The sequence below is a fragment of the Taudactylus pleione genome, unplaced genomic scaffold (assembly GCF_031769625.1).
Source record: "Taudactylus pleione unplaced genomic scaffold, aTauple2 ptg000275l, whole genome shotgun sequence".
Taxonomy (NCBI): Eukaryota; Metazoa; Chordata; class Amphibia; order Anura; family Myobatrachidae; genus Taudactylus; species Taudactylus pleione.
Window position 1 is genome coordinate 4,112,566 of NW_028284677.1, and position 17,639 is coordinate 4,130,204.

Genomic DNA, 17,639 nt, shown 5'->3' on the forward strand with positions numbered 1-17,639 from the left:
AAATTTTCCACAACTAAAGCTTTGTTCCCAGTGTCCTCTCTCTCCTGTCAGTCAGTGCTCACAACCGCTGCTGGAGAAAGTGCAGGTTATTGGTCTCACTATGTGCTCTCTTCTTCCATTGACGTTTCTGAAACTGGTGATTGTTGGACAGACATGAGCGGGAGGAAGGAGGAGGCTTTGGGAGAGATCTCATCTACCCATGTGACCTCTAGGATCTTCACCTTATCTCATGGGAGCAGTAACCCAATTATGAAGGTCTCTTCCATAATAGATTATAAATAATATGTGATACAAAGCAGCTACTTTCATGAGAGCATTACAAAATAATTGGTTAAAATTAAATTTTTCTTCAATTATGTCTTTTTTTTTCTTTTTACCAAAATCTTAAGAAATCCATTGCAGATTAATGCATTCAGTCCATGTTCTCAACAGACTTGAAAGTCTCATAGTTTAGGTGTTCTTTAATTGCAGTCCTGAACAACAATAGAATGTAGCTGTCATCAGGTTCTACATTTATTTAAGAGATTGCTGGGCAGATACAATATGCTGCACGCTGTGTAGTAGTGTAAGTACTCCTAGGCTGACGTCTTTGATCTCCTGCAGCAGGAGAGCGTTGTAGGTAAAGCAGGAAGACCGCTCTGGAGGAGGCAGTGTGTGCTGATAGTTGAGCTATGAACACTGAGGATTGTGTTTTATGTGTAGTGAGTGACAGGTTTCTGTTTTTTTCCTTCTCTTTTTATAATACATACTAAGGCCCTAAATATTGAAAACCTAAATAATATTATGTATAGTCTGACAGGTTCTCTTTAGCTGTTGCTAGTATCAAATTAATTCTGCAATACAAAATGCTAGACTGCAATATCAGTTTGTAGTTTTTCCCCACCTGTAAACTCCCTCACATGTGCATCCATCATTCTAGTCTTTCTTTCTGGGTCTCTCCTTGCATCTTCTCCGTATGATCTCTCCTTATATTCCACAGCACACCCAACACGGAACTTCAAATTAAATACAATTTTTTAACATTTAAAGCACGACAACTTCTAGCATTTAACAGAAAATAATGTTACCACTAATAGCTACTTAGTACCATGGAAGAGCGAAAGTGTTGCGAAGCTGTTCGTGCCCATGCTCTAACAAGCTTGCGGGATTATGTGATACATTTTCACAAATATTTTTGCTGCAACATTTCTTTAAAACTTGGATTCATGTTATAAAGTTTGGTAGACAGTGAAACTTTACAACCCAGCAATTCAGGTCAATGCTTTTTAGATGCTTGCCAAGTTCAAGTGACTTGTTGTTTTGCATTTTTATGTTCAATAGTATCTATGAGATACTTCGTGATTTTATAATGATTTTTATAGATTGTGTTTTCCATGCTGTCCTTATTACAATAAGAATCAGGGTGTTCTTTGGCTTTTTTCCCTAATTTGTGGTTTGGTATTTTGAAGAAGAAAGAAGACTTGATGTTGATGAGAAGCCTTTGGTGGTTCAGCTTAACTGGAATAAAGATGACCGGGAAGGAAGATTTGTGCTTAAGAATGAAAATGACATTCTTCCACCAAAGGTATGTTTCCTTCATAAATACTGTATACAGATTATGACATTAACAAATAGTTAACTGATTTGGAATCATATTTGTCCTGTTATTAAGAGTATTAAGCTTAGAACCCAACGCCACCACACCATAATACTTACATAATAAAATATGATGCATTTGGTACTTTTCTCTAAGAATTGCATCACTTTACGGAGCTTAATGACACAAGGTGTTCAGCCCCACCCCCATAAGCTTTTTAGATACCTCTCCCCTCCAGTAGAAGCCCAGAACAAAGAGAACAGAAGTTGAAAACTATAAGGAATAAATACAAAATTAAATCGTTCTTTATAATAAACATAAATGTATTTTGGCGAAAGTGAAGAATCAGGTATCATACCTCCCAACATGACCCTCTCCAGGAAGGACACAATGCTCTGCTCCTGGACTTCCCTGGTAAGAGGTGGGGCTGCCAGCGCAGTTCAAAAGTCTAATAGGGGAATCACACCAACTGCCATTTCAACCGCTGCCAAACATCACTGGTTGGGATTCACTGGCAGTTGGTGTGACTCCCCTATTTGAATTGTGGACAGTACTGCAGCCTCACCTCTGGAGCTGCCACCAATCTTAAATTACCAGGGAAGTCCAGGACCAGAGCATTGTGTCATAGGTATGTATTGGAAATTCTGATTATTAACAAAATGCATTTGATTATTTAGTTTTAGTATTAAGTTTCTCCTACATCACTGCCAGATAGCTATAGTCACTGCATCGATTCTTGGTTACCATACTGAGGGTATCTGCTTATAGCACTACAAGATATAATTATGTAGAAAGTACGGTATGTTTACGGTGACCTCATCATTGAATTCACCAGTCTGTGGCCTATCTAGAGCTCTTTTGTTTATTAGGAGACCAGTAAGCCAACATTATTTTAAAGTTCTACTACTCCAGATAATTGTAGGCTAGAGTAGCACCACTATCCTAAGCAATATATTTCTCAGTAAATGATTAAAGATAAATTTTTATTAAATATCAACATAGTAGGTATTTTATAAACAATATTTAGCGCCATGATACATGATGCTATATGTGAGCACTAGAACCCTGCAAAACTACAGCTAATGATGGGATTTTAGAGGGGAGGGTACCTTTACTAGGAGGGAAGAGAATGTAGTAGACTTCCTAAAGTGAAAACTCCAAATTGGGAATAGCTGATGTGTCCTTTACTTTAGTGTTAAAGATATATAGCCAGGTCAGGCACTTATCATTATACACTATTGCTTTCTAAAGAAACAGCTACCCTTAATAGCAGAGAAACACGTTAAGGAACAGGGAAACTCTACCTGTTGCCATTTGTGATGTCCTTTGACTACCAGCTGGAAAAATTAGACTATGCAGCGCACTCCCTCCCCTTAAGCGACTCTGCCGTGTGACCAGTCCACGCTGCATAACCTAAGAAGCGATGAGAGTACAGCCCGGCTTATTTTACACGGGGAGTGGTAAGAATATAGAGAATGTGAGCGTGCTACTCTAAAGACTGCAAGTATTGTGTAATGCTGCATAACCTGGTGGGCTGCTAGTCTGGATCACGGGACTTTCATCAAATTATAAAAGGGAGGTTGGAGATAAGAGGTTGAACTGGCTACATATTTCTACATCAGGGTCCATAGGGTATCCACAGGAGACCTTGGGGAATAGGTAATGACGTCCGGCATCGGGCACCATAGAGTTGTTTTCAGCCTCCCAGGATGCACTAGGGTCCCCCTCCTATATCCCGCCCCCGAGCCAAGGCATCCCAGTTTCGTTGGTGCCCGGCTCGGAGTCAGAGCACCTGTTTAGAGGGGGGCTAAGGATAGCCCCTGAAGTTTTCTACGAGGCAGCTGTGGCTGCACATCTGGATGTACAGCATGGACAGTCACTACTGACGTCCATGCTGTCTCCCCTACACCCCGCCGGTACTAGAACGCCGGTACTGATCCGGGGATGCTGGTAAGCATCTGGGGTCACGGCTAGCGGTGACCCCAGATATTTCGGACCATGCCCGGATTCAAGAGGGCAACAGGTAAGCAGCAGGGTCCCGTGGTGGGTCCCTGCTGAACACATGGTCCAGAGTCCCCAGGCAGGGGGCTCCCTGCGGACTGCCTGCCGCGTGGAGCCAGGTAACTAACCTGCGCTTCCACTACCCCCCTGGGACAGCGGAACGCAGCTGAGCGGTAGCGCTGCGGCGTCCCAGGGGTTAATTGCATGCCAGGGGAGCGCGCCTTCCCTGTACACAGCCGGCGCCTCCCCCGCTGCACACAGCCCTCTCTGCGCTGCCGATTTGACCCTGTGACAGCGCTCCTCCCCCAGGCCGGCCTCCTCTCTGCTCCTCTGTGGCCATCTTTGCAAAGCATGGTGAACGCTGCTGGAAGCTGCTGATCGGTGGCATCGCGGTCTGGTTCCCCCGGCATACCTCTCCTCCGTTGACTATAGGTCTGTGTATGCAGCGCTGTGTCCTACCAGGCTCTGTGTCTGCGTAGTTGAGGAACAGCGCTGATAGTGCAGGGATTAATTTCTTCTGCATTGTATGTGACTTCTGCTAGCGTCTGCTGCCTGTACTTTCACTTTCTACTGTCAGCCATTTCACTTTCCCTGCTCCTCTTCTGCTAAAGCCCTTGCGGTGCGGTGATTGCAGGGTGGTTCTCCCACTATACTAATGAGTATCAGTGAGAGGGGTCACATACTTACCATCATGTCTGAGAGTGAATTTCCTCTCCAGCTTATGTGTACTAAGTACAATGTACCAATAGCGGAGGGGGAGGGTAACGCGGAGGGGCTATGTCGGCAGTGTTACTGTCACGGCTCCGATACAGGAACCTCCCTGGGCTTGTTTCGCTAAAGCGCTTACAACCATGGTGGGCCAGTTAGCTCCGCCACCTGCGTTTTCCCAGATGGGATTGTCCCAGCAGTCAGTGGTATCATCACCCATGCAGGGGTTCCCGAGACAACTGATGGTACCCCACAGTCTCCCTATTTCCCCTCCCCAGGTTTCACAGGAGCCTGCGTGGGTTAATTCACTGACAAATTCAGTACAGCATTTGTCGGACGTGTTACAAGGGGAGTCTGTGTTGCGGCCTGTGGCGTCTCTGTCTGTTCCTTATGAGGATGACGACGTGACGTCCGATGATGTTGAGATTCTGGATCTATCTGACCAAGAACCTCTCCGTACTAAAGAGTCGGACGCTAAGTCCAAGGTTTATATTCCTGGCCTTATTCGGGCAGTCCGCACAGCTTTAGTTATTGAGGATGACGATCCTCCGGTGTCCAAGTCCAAATATGCCTTTTTTAAGTGTTTCCTCTTTCAGGTCAGTTAGTAGACCATTTAGAGGAGGCGTGGAAACACCCTGGTAAACGGTATCAGCCTCAGAGGCGCTTAACGGTGGCTTATCCGTTTGCGGACAATTCTTTTTCTAAGTGGGAATCCCCTCCACAGGTGGATTCTCATGTGACATGCCTAGTCCGAAGTGCCACATTGCCCATGTCCTTCTTGAGGGATGCTACGGACCGCAAGGTGGAGATGTGCCTAAAGTCCATTTATTCCCTCGCGGGGGGGGGGGGGAATCCAGACCGGCTAAGGCCGTATGTTGGGTAGCCAGAGCTATGGAGCACTGGGCTGATAGTTTGGAGGCCTCTTTGGATTCCGACTGTTCGGCTGAACAGGCCGAGTTGGTAGGCAATCTTCGGGATTCGGCCACTTGCATCAATGAAGCGGCCTTGGATATCGGTACCCTCACATCTCGGATTTCTTCGGCAGCTGTGGCTGCTCGTCCCACCTTATGGTTGCGATCTTGGAAGGCGGACGCTGATTCCAAAAAGGGCTTGGAAGCTTTGCCTTTTAATGGAGAAGTCCTATTTGGTCCGGATCTGGACAAAATGTGGCCACGTTGGCGGCAGCCAAATCTGCATGTCTCCCGTCTGCTGCGGTCCCTTCCAGTTCGGGTACATCATCCTTTCGGCCTTACAGGGCCCAGGGTAGGCCTAAAGCACAGTCTTTTCCCCGACAGGCTGGCCCCAAAAAATCAGCCAAGCTCAGGAAACAGGCCTTGAGTACCAGACGTCCGGCCCCTAAGTCAGATGACAAACCTGCGGCCTGACGGTCCGGGCCTCCCTTTGAGGGATCCCAAAGTGGGAGGCCGCCTGCTGCAGTTCGCCCAGTGTTGGTCGATAACCACGACAGACAATTGGGTTCTCAAGGCCCTCAACAAGTCCTTGCGGGTGCCACGGTTTCGGATGGAGACCCTACGGTCTATCATTCTGGCGCTGGAACCTGGGGATTACATGGTGTCGTTGGACATACAGGACGCTTACCTGCATGTCCCTATTCTTTTACGCCATCAACAGTTCCTCAGGTTTGCAATCCGCAACGATCACTTCCAGTTCCGGGCGTTACCTTTTGGCCTGACGACAGCACTGCAAGTGTTCACCAAGGTCATGGCGGTCATGGCGGCTTACCTGCGGCTGTAGGGAGTCCGCATGTTGCCGTACCTAGCCGACCTTCTGTTGGTAGCAGGATCTCCAGAGCTCCTTCTACGCCACTTGGACTTGACGATTGCAGTACTGCAACGTCACGGCTGGTTAATAAACTGGCAAAAGTCCACCCTGATCCCGTCGCAGTGGATTTTGCACCTCAGAGCCTTATTGGACTCCAGACAGCAGAGGATCTTTGTGACAGGGGAAAAGATCTCTGCCTTACAGTTGAGGGTGCGCCGTTGTCTGCAGAGTCGCCGATTGTCTCTGCACTCGGCGATGAGGTTACTGGGCTCCATGGTGTCTGTATTCGACATGGTGGAATATGCCCAGTTTCACTCCAGACCTCTGCAGCAATGGATCCTGTCGAAATGGAATGGACTGCCTCAGAGTCTAAAGTTCAAGACGATGGTGCTCACTCCGTAGGTTCGCCTGTCCCTAGCCTTGTGGTTGCAGACGACACATCTCAACAAGGGTCGTCCATTTTGGGTGGCGAACTGGGTCCTGTTAACAACGGACGCCAGCCTTCGGGGCTGGGGAGCTGTCACTGGTCCACACTTGTTCCAGGGCAGATGGACTCAGGCGGAAAAGGAGCTTCCAATAAACATCTTGGAGCTCCGCGCGGTTTTCAAGGCTCTCCAGCAGGCACATCGGGTTCTCCAAGGTCACCCCGTGTAGGTCCAGTCGGACAACGCCACCACCGTGGCCTACATAAATCGGCAAGGAGGAACCCGAAGTCGGGCGGCACTCGTAGAGGTGTCCCGCATCCTGGTCTGGGCAGAATGCAATCTCCCGGCCATATCAGCAGTATTCATCCCGGGAGTCCTTAACTGGGAGGCAGACTTTCTCAGTCACCAGGACGTTCATCCGGTGGAGTGGTCTCTGCACCAGAACGTCTTTCAACTTCTGGTGGACAGGTGGGGTCTTCCAGAGATAGACCTCATGGCATCACGTCACAACAAGAAGTTGCCGGTGTACGGGTCTCGAACAAGAGACGAAAAGGCGTCTCTGGTGGATGCTCTGTCCATCCAGTGGACGTTCCGGTTTGCTTATCTCTTTCCTCCATTTTCCCTTCTTCCACGGGTAATCCGGGAATTCAAACAGGAAGGAGGGACGCTCCTGTTAATAGCTCCCGCGTGGCCCAGGCGGCACTGGTTCTCAGACCTTCAGAGTCTGTCCGTGGACATTCCTCTGCGGTTGCCGCTACGACCAGACCTGCTGTCACAGGGTCCTTGTCTTCACCCGGACCTGACTCGGCTGTCTTTGACGGCGTGGCTGTTGAGACGGCCATGTTAAGGTCCAGGGGGTTTTCCAGCTCTGTAGTACAAACTATGCTGAGAGCTCGGAAACCTTTTTCTGCAAGGATATACCATCGTGTGTGGCATACATTCTTCCAGTGGTGTCGACCGAGAGGTTATGCACCTCGGGAGTTCCGTCTGTCTAGAGTGTTGGCTTTCCTACAGGCGGGACTAGACCATGGGCTTCGCCTTGCTTCTCTGAAGGTGCAGGTGTCTGCCCTGTCTGTCTGGTTTCATTGTAGGATTGCTGCAATCCCTGATGTGTGCACCTTTATGCAAGGTGTTCTTCGAATTCAGCCGACATTTGTTCCACCGGTGGCGCCTTGGGATTTAGCTGTGGTCCTGAGGGCTCTCCAGGGACCGCCGTTTGAACCACTGGGCTCAGTGGACCTTAAATGGCTGACAGCTAAAACAATTTTCCTTCTGGCCATTGCTTCGGCCAGACGTGTTTCTGACTTAGGGGCTCTCTCCTGTAGACCCCCTTTCCTGATTTTTCATAGGAACAGGGCAGTGCTGCGCACTCGTCCTGAATTTCTTCCCAAAATTGTTTCACGTTTCCATATCAAAGAGGAAATCGTTGTGCCGGCTTTTAACTCATCTGATCTTTCAGTGGGTGAGGCCACTTTGGACGCTTTGCGGGCCTTAAGGATTTATGTTGACTGCACTTCTTCGTTTAGGAAGTTGGACGCCTTGTTTGTCCTCTATGGCTTCCGTAAAAAGGGTTGGCCTGCTTCAAAGCAGACTTTGGCAGGCTGGATTCGTATGGCAATTTCTGAAGCTTATCTTCATGAAGGCCTTCCGGTTCCTTCCTCTGTGAGGGCTCATTCCACTAGGTCTGTGGGTCCTTCGTGGGCAGCTCGACGTGGTGCCTCTGCAGTCCAGATCTGCAAGGCTGCCACGTGGTCCTCTGTCCATACCTTTGTGAGGTATTACGTGTTTGACACCTTTTGCCTCTCAGGATGCTTCCTTCGGGCGGCGGATTCTCCTTTCAGCACAGGAGCGTCCCCACCCTTGAAGGATACTGCTTTGGGATATCCCCAAGGTATCCTGTGGATACCCTATGGACCCTGATGTAGAAAATATGAGATATGGTAAGAACTTACCTTTATTATCTCTATTTCTACGAAGTCCATAAGATTCCACAGGACTCCCGCCCTGTCGCACTTGTGCTGCAGATGGGCTTTACTCTGGTCACCGGTTTTTCCGTCTCCCTCTGGTGAGAATGTGATTCTTGTGTGCATCCAGATCTTTTTTCTCTCTCTTCCTTCTCCTCCTCCGGCCTATGGCTTGGTACATAACTGAGATGCTTTGGCTCGGGGGCGGGGTATAGGAGGGGGACCCTAGTGCATCCTGGGAGGCTGAAAACTTAACTCTATGGTGCCCGATGCCTGACGTCATCACCTATACCCCAAGGTAACCTGTGGAACCCTACGGACTTCGTAGAAATAGAGATAACAAAGGTAAGTTCTTACCATATCTCATATTTTTTGGAGATAAACACCTGACTTGGTTATATATCTTTAACACTAAAGTTAAGGACACAAATTAGCAATTCCCAATTTGGTTTATGCAAGGTGGACTTTTAATTGCAAATCTGAAGGTTTACAATCTAAAGATTGGAAAACTAGAAACCTAAGATTGAATTACAGTGTATTTTTGGTTTTTATATTTATGTGTAATGTAATTTTATCGTATGTGTCGAAAAGCGGCAATAGGCAAAACTTTTTCGGCTTTTTACATCTAATTGAATCCGACCCTAAGATGCATTTTCAGGCACTAGCAGTGTAGCACAGGACATGGCGGCTCACTCATACCGCATGGCATATTGAGGCTAGGTGTATGAGTACACATCTGTGTTCTCAAATTATGTTTTTGATTTATTTCTTGTATTGACTTCTCCATTACATATTTACTCAGTAGGACCATATAATGTTTGGTGAGCTTCTCTACAGGAAATGCAACATTATGTTCTGATATGGTGTTTAGGTTTGTAGTTCTAGACTTCAAGGCCGCAATTGAGATTTATATTTGCTTTGACACTAGAAGTCCCAGAGTAATGGACCCGAGAAACAGGAAAAGGAAGGGGTAATACAAAATTTCAAGAGGACTCTATCTAAAAAGGAAAAAAAAGAGAAGAAGAGACGTGAGAAAGAAGCTATGAAGTCCTTAACTGATAGAGAAGATGGACCTCAAATGAAGGATGACTCGTATGTGGCACATTTTGTTTTCTGCTTTTATTTCATCCCTGGTGTCTCTGTTTATAGTTTTGAGAACAGGACATGGGTCTGTTTAAACCGTTACTGCGAGCGCGTTGTGTGATTTATTATAATTCAGTCCACCAGTGGTTCTCAACCATCAAGTTTTCCCAACAGGTCATGTTTTGATGATTTCTGTCTGTGGAAACAGGTGGGTTAATCACTGACCCAGCAAAATAGATTGATTAAAGGCCCCCATACATCAGAGATTGATTGCAGCAATCGTGCAATTTGCAATCGATTGTGTATAAAAATCTTTCACTTTTTCAATCGATTGTGGCAATACTGCAATCTGCAATCGATTGAAATAGGGAAAGATTTTTATACACAATCGATTGCAAATTGCACGATTGCTGCAATCAATCTCTGATGTATGGGGGCCTTAACTTGTGCATGATTAAAGAAATCTAAAAAACATGACCTGTTGGTATTGGACAATTGGAATTGAGAGCCCCTGATATATACAATGCAGTGTCTCTCTCCTAGGCACAGAATGGTTTAATAAGTATCCACAGGATTCTAGTTATATTTTCAAATTGTGAATGCAGCTTAAATTGTATGTAATCTGAAAGACCATGAAGCCCTAGTACATGCATTATGTACACACTGTCAATTTTGCACCATCCAGCAAAGGACATATTTGGTGTGCAATCAGCGCTGGTTCGTTTCAGGGTAAAAGTATACCCTTATTTCCATAAAGATCAATACGTTTCATATTACAGCTGCAGGCACCATTCAGTGACCACAGCCACACTCCTCTTTTAGGGAGCACCAGATGCTGCCTGTGGTATGATATTCAGCACTGTAGCAGTCCTCAAAATAATGAACGCATTCCCTACGTTAAAAGCATCTTCTGTTTCCACTGATCAGTGATGTATAATGCCTTAAGGTTGGGAACAGGATAGAGAGGAGGCCTGCTTTCTCCATGTCTCTGACTCAGGTTCTGTAAGGATTTGCATAATGCACCACCCTGAAATTGACACTGCATATTCCAATGCTGTGTTCCTTATCCATGTCCAATGTTTCGTAGTCATAATATTTGTTGCTACACTTTATATGGATTATGCTTACGATTCATCTGTTAGGTCATTGTTCTGTTAAACATTTAAATAATTCCTCTATTCACCCAATTTCTATTTTCCCCCTTTATTGGTTACACTTTAATGACCACTGGAATGTGTGCAAGCATGACAATTAAAACTATGGGCCATATCCAATTAGCCGCGGTAAATTACCGCGGCTAATTAGCTCGCCCAGGCTCGCTTGGGGCTATCCAATTAGCCCCGAAGTCGGCCTGACAACTGCACTTATCAGGGTTTTTTTGGGGGGGGACATGATGTGTCCTAAAAAAATAATCCTAGATAAGTGCCTTTTTTTTCCTCCCAAAAAGGGCGAGAACACATAGGTCCGCAAGTTTATCACGACTCCTATGTGTTAATGGGCGAACTATCCTATTATTTCTCCCGAAATAATAGGATGGGGAGAAAAAAAATCTCGTCGAAAATCGGGGATAATCGTCGAAAAATCCCTGGTTTTTGCCGATTGCTGGGATCAGTTAGCGCACGAACAGTGTTCGGGGCTGATTGGATATGGCCCTATGTAGGATACATGGTCACTAGCTGATTGTGAATATACACACTATTTTTACTTTGCTTGCAGAACTCTACTTCACTTAGTGTAGTAGGTTGTAGATAAAATCTATCTGGTTGCTGGAAGATTCTAAACAGAACCCTCCAGAGACTGACAGGTTAGATGGGATGCATGCAAATACTGTCCTTTGACCTGTTTCATCAAGGTTACCCAAGTTGATGGACATTTGGGAAACATCACAAAATGCTATTTGCCAGGAATGTGGTAATGCCAATGCAGCATAGTGCCTGCATTGTTTATTGAGTTTAAAGTGTTTTGTGACATGCGGCCATAACACAGTAAGCCTGAGAGAGCAGAGAGAGTGACACATATTTGTCACATGTAATCAATGCAAGTTAATGTTACATGTATAGTAGGTTTCTGCATAATCATTTACAATATGCATTTGTGTTTTATTTTATAACATGCACAAAGGCTTTTTGTTTTCTTGCTCTCATTAATACATTATCCTAGTCAGTCTAAGTGGCCCGGGGTAAATTTCTGAAATTTTGTGTTTTTTTTAATTATTTGTTCGGGGGGGAGGGGGGTCAACAACAAATGCAAAAAAACATGTGAGCGTAATAAGCAGTGGATTGATATAGACAGGGACAGCTATTGAGGTGCATTGAAACCATATGTTTAGGCTGTGGCTGCTTGTTTCCTGTGGCTTGCAATGTATCAATACTATAATAATAGTACGATTTTTATCGTTTTGATCTCTTTATCTTCGTAGTAAATAGATTTATGGGGTTGCAAAAATATAAAGTAAATATAATGCCTAAATGTGCTCATTTCCAGTGTTAAAGAATCTGTAGAAGTATGTTTACAAAATATTTAAATATTGTCTACCAGTAAATTTATATTTTTTCTGAGCTGGAGGTATCTGTATGCTGTAATCCACTTTAAATTTACTTGTTAACAAGTGTGCATAAAATGTCAAGTTTATTAAAGCTATACAGTCAGGTGCATAAATATTGGGACATTGACAGAATTTTCATATTTTGGCCTCTATTCACCACCACAATGGCTTTGAAATGAAACAAACAAGATGTGATTTAACTGCAGACTTTCAAATTTAATTTGAGGGTAATTACATCCAAATCAGGTGAACGGTGTAGGAATTGCAACGGTTTCTATATGTGCCTCCCACTTTTTAAGGGGCCAAAAGTAATGGGACAAACTAAACAATCCTAAATCTAACTTTCACTTTTTAATACATTGTTGCAAATCCTTTGCAGGCAATTACAGCCTGAAGACTGGAACGCATAGACATCAACAGACGCTGGGTTTCATCCCTGGTGATGCTGTGCCAGGCCTTTACTGCAAATGTCTTCAGTTCCTGCTTCTCCTTGGGGCATTTTCCCTTCAGTTTTGTCTTTATCAAGTGAAATGCATGCTCAATCGGATTCAGGTCAGGGGATTGACTTGGCCATTGCATAACATTCCGCTTTTTAGCCTTAAAAAACTCTTTGGTTGCTTTTGCAGTATGCTTCGGGTCATTGTCCATCTGCACTGTGAAGCGCCGTCCAATGAGTTCTGAAGCATTTGACTGAATATGAGCATATAATATTGCCCGAAACACTTCAGAATACATTCTGCTGCTTTTGTCAGCAGTCACAAAATCAATAAATACAAGGGAACCAGTTCCATTGGCAGCCATACATGCCCACGCCATGACACTACCACCACCATGCTTCACTAATGAGGTGGTATGTTTTGGATCATGAGCAGTTCCTTTCCTTCTCCATACTCTTCTCTTCCCATCACTCTGGTACAAGTTGATCTTTGTCTCATCTGTCCATAGGATGTTGTTCCAGAACTGTAATGGCTTTTTTAGATGTTGTTTGGCAAACTCTAATCTGGTCTTCCTGTTTTTGTGGCTCACCAATGGTTTACATCTTGTGGTGAACCCTCTATATTCACTCTTGTGAAGTCTTCTCTTGATTGTTGACTTTGACACATATACACCTACCTCCTGGAGAGTGTTCTTGATTTGGCCAACTGTTGTGAAGGGGTTTTTCTTCACCAGGGAAATAATTCTTCTGTCAGCCACCACAGTTGTTTTCTGTGGTCTTCCGGGTCTTTTGGTGTTGCTGAGCTCTCCGGTGCGTTCTTTCTTTTTAAGAATGTTCCAAACAGTTGATTTGGCCACACCTAATGTTTTTGCTATCTCTCTGATGGGCTTGTTTTGATTTTTCAGCCTAATGATGGCTTGCTTCACTGATAGTGATAGCTCTTTGGATCTCATATTGATAGTCAACAGCAACTGATTCCAAATGCAAATGTCACAATCGATCAACTCCAGACCTTTTACCTGCTTAATTGATAATTAAATAATGAGGGAATAGCCCTCACCTGTCCATGAAATAGCTTCTGAGTTGATAGTCCCATTACTTTTGGCCCCTTAAAAAGTGGGAGGCACATATAGAAACCTTTTGTAATTCCTACACCGTTCACCTGATTTGGATGTAATTACCCTCAAATTAAATCTAAAAGTCTGCAGTTAAAGCACATCTTGTTTGTTTCATTTCAAAGCCATTGTGGTGGTGAATAGAGGCCAAAATATGAAAATTCTGTCAATGTCCCAATATTCATGCACCTGACTGTAGGTATATTTTACACACAACTTGATGTAAATGTGTTTCCAAATGGTCTGTTGTCAAAGGGCAAATTTTTCACTTCGCTTCAAAAAATGGCATACTAACAAAAAGGGCTATATAACTGTTCTGATGCAAGAACTATTGAGGGAAAATACAGCAGTGAGATATTCACTGAAACACAAATTCTGTAACTACAGATGGGTCCTTACACATCTTTGCTGCAGTCATGCCAAAAAGCCCCACTCAGTGTGCCAGACTCTACTAGCAACGAGTCTTTTTTTTTTTTTTGTGTTGAAAATCTGTTCTATGATGCCCCAGGAAACTGCGCTTATTAATTTGATATGCGTCACTCGTATATCTGTGTGCGACTGAGTCCCTGAATCGGCCGCAGCGATTTTCATTCCAAGTTCTGTTGTGGTTATTATACAGACTTGGTTGCATACAGATATACAGGTGTTTCATATCAAATTAATCAGCAGTCTGCTGTAGCGTCCTTTTCGCTTTACATTGCTACTTAGATGCATTTTCGGGGGAAAAAAAAGGTGCCTGACGCTAGCAGAGTTGTACAGGACCTGGCGGCTCACTTACGCCAGGCAAGTCGAGCTGCGTGGCATATTGAGGCTAGATGTATGAGGACACATCTGTATGATTATTTTTGTATGACAGAATGTGATTATCATGCAAGCCACATATTACATTATTTTTTGCAAAAGAATGTCTGCTCCTGCACTGAGGTCTTAGTTTTCCAGATGTTAAGCACTGTTTGCTGTTGATGAAAGTTTACGGTGTGTTTGCCTCTTTTTTATTTTATTCCCACTTCACAGAGAGAACTCTCGTCTGGCTGCAGAAGTTTACAAAGATATGCCTGAAACAAGCTTTACCCGCACAATATCTAACCCAGAGGTCGTGATGAAGCGAAGGAGACAACAGAAGCTAGAGAAGAGAATGCAGGAGTTTCGCAGCTCTGATGGTCGACCAGACTCTGGTAACTGAATAAATTGCTTGTTGTGGTGTTAGATTTGTTTGTCTGTATTCATATATGGTCTATGTCTCTCACAGCTAAGCACAGCAGTAGATGGAGGATTCCTGATTAATCAGATTGATCTAAACAAGGTGTCTTGTACTGTACAGTACATACAGGCATGAAAAAACAACCCTAGTTAAAGACCAAACTACATAGTTTCTATTCTTAAGTAAGCATTAGAAGATCTTGCAGCATAGTGTGCACAAAGAGTGTTTCCATATTTTCTCCTCGCATTTCGCCAAGCCTTAAAGCTTCAGAACGCTGCTCCATCGCTGATATTGATGCATCTAAGTTGTACCAAGCCTCACTTGCCATATGGTGCAACAACACTAGGTGAATGAGGACTCCTCTATATCAGGCTATTAATGTTGGATATCAATGGCTTTATATATATTTTTCCATTGCTACACATCAGAGGCATGTAGTATGCCTTTTTTTTTTGTGGGGGGGGGGGGTTGCCATTTTTATGATAATGAACTTGTACTGTACATTTCTATTTTTTCTTAAGGTGGGACATTGAGGATTTATGCTGACAGTTTAAGACCAAATATCCCATACAAAACAATCTTGCTGTCAACAAACGATACAGCTGATTTTGCCGTTATAGAAGCACTTGAGAAGTATGGGATGGAGAAGGAAAATCCTAGGGAGTTCTGCATTGCCATGGTGAGGAAATCCTACTGTCTCTTTACATTTACATTCTCTGTATCCTATGGGAAAAATACTGCACATTTTGCAATTAATGGGGCTAATTCTACAGCCTGTCATTACAGCATGAATCTAGGTAAGCCTCCAGCTTCCCTGGTAACCCATTTTTATTCTTGATACTATTTTTGCTACCAGCGCTTATAATGATACAGCTTTAACACAAAACTATTCCTTTGAGTAGCTCCAGTTCTGTTATTTACATTTTTTAATGAATGTGCAATTCTTAATGTTGTTCTATTTCTGTATGTAAGGGCAAAGCGCCCTTGTATAGTATTTTACCAAATGTTCTATTATAGCATAGATGATATAGTTCTAGGTGACATGAAATATAGATGGGGCTTGGTTTGTGGCATATAGTTTTGCAGAGCGGGTGTGTATTTTATATATTATAAGTGCATTTGTTTAAATAAAGCGCTCTATTTGGTACATTTTTTGGGTGAACTTTAACTGTTGACACATGCTAGGCCTACACTATACAATTATCGGGGCGATCCGCCTGATATCAGCCTGTTTGTGGGGAACCAATGATAAAATATCGATCAGTCTGGCATGCTGGATTGTCCAGTATGTCCAACGGATGCGATATTTTGTAGTTAAGTCCGCTGCATCGGAGAGTGTATGCAGACACTGCCCAAGCGACCAACATTTCTTCTGCTGTGTGGGTGTGTTTTTCTCACCTTCCTCTTCCGAGACGCGGCACTTCCGGTGAGCAGTTTGGAGCCTTGACTTACTTTACAGCAGCTCCACTGGAGTGGCAGGTTAGATGCAGCTAGGCAGGGAATTGAGTTGCCGTAATACAGAACTGTTCTGTGAATAAGAACAGCACTTGTAATAGGTAAGAGTAGGGCTGTGACTGGCATGTATTATTTCATCAGTTTTTCTTTATAATGTAATAAAACGCTTAATAACATTATTTGTTAAAGCATTAAATTATGCACATTATTAGTTAAGAAATCTGTTAAAAAGCACATTATTTGTTAACAAATGTGCTTTATTTTACTGATTTCTTAACTAATAATGGGCCTGATTGAGAGGTGTATGTTAATCCGAGGATGAACGCACATCTCCGCTGTTGAAGGTTCTGCGCATGTGCAGAACGGGTCCTGCGATCTTGCTCGCAGACTCCCCAAACAGTAGCATGATTGACATGTTTTGGGTGGCGGAGTGGCAGTGTGCCTGGGCGCTGTTCCCGGAAATGGAGGCGCGTCGTCTCCGTTTTCCGGTAGGGAACAGGCCAGGGTCTGTGTTGGCGGATGCAGATTCCTGGCACCAGCTCCCTCAGCCTGACCAAAAGAGCGACCATCGGTTGCAGTGCTGGGATCGCAAATGCAGCACAGAGTTGTTTGACACCTCTTTCTGCATTTGCATCTGAGCTGGACGAATTTGCACATCCTCTTGAGTGCGGCTGTGTAAATCCGTCCATCTCTGAATCAGGCCCATTTTCATAATTTAGTGCAAGAAAAAATATTGACATTAGCAGTTATATATAACATTTGTTTTTTTAAATCAGACTTAAAAATCTTAATGCTAGTTGACTATATAACTATTTTCAGCATACAGTCCCATAAACAGTAAAACGTTCATGCACAGAAACAAATACTGCATACATGTGCAACAGATGTTTTTTTGTTGTTGATCACCTAAAAGTGGAGCGTAAACTGAAAAGTAGACTTCATTATTGAAAATCCATATTTTGTGTATTTAAGGCCTGAATAAAATTTCTTTACATTAGTCCCATGGGATTTCAGAGGTGGTGGCTATCCATCCCTATTGATGGGATTGAAGGGGAAGTGCTTAGTCTTCCTCCTTGAGGTAATGGAACAGGGGCACCCTTAGAGTGGGGAATTCCCTGGTGCTCAATTTTTTCCACTTTGTGCTATAAACGTTTGTTTTCAGCCGTATGGTGATGATTTTGCCATTCAGTTGTGATGGTTGTCACCATTGTTTGCTTCATTCAGATATGTTTCTTTCTGTTTGTTGATGTAGTACGCCACAAGGAGAGAAACTGATTTTGGTGGCAGTGCTTTTTTTTCGCATATGCAAAGTAGCTCTTTCATTCACACAAGTGTACCATCGAATGAT

General features: G+C 44.0%; 1 protein-coding gene across 29 annotated transcripts in view; it reads left to right on the forward strand.

The window, feature by feature from the left end:
• The window catches only part of AFDN (afadin, adherens junction formation factor), a 364,648-nt gene that overhangs the window by 110,404 nt on the left and 236,605 nt on the right, over positions 1-17,639 (forward strand). For 19 of the 29 annotated variants that reach the window (XM_088481599.1, XM_088481597.1, XM_088481582.1 and 16 more), the window contains exons 3-6: positions 1,449-1,564; positions 9,385-9,548; positions 14,650-14,810; positions 15,358-15,515. In XM_088481599.1, the coding sequence (XP_088337725.1) occupies positions 1,449-1,564; positions 9,385-9,548; positions 14,650-14,810; positions 15,358-15,515 (599 nt within the window). The remainder of the gene's footprint in view (positions 1-1,448; positions 1,565-9,384; positions 9,549-14,649; positions 14,811-15,357; positions 15,516-17,639) is intronic. The other 10 variants (XM_088481584.1, XM_088481612.1, XM_088481590.1 and 7 more) reach the window with 1 other exon arrangement.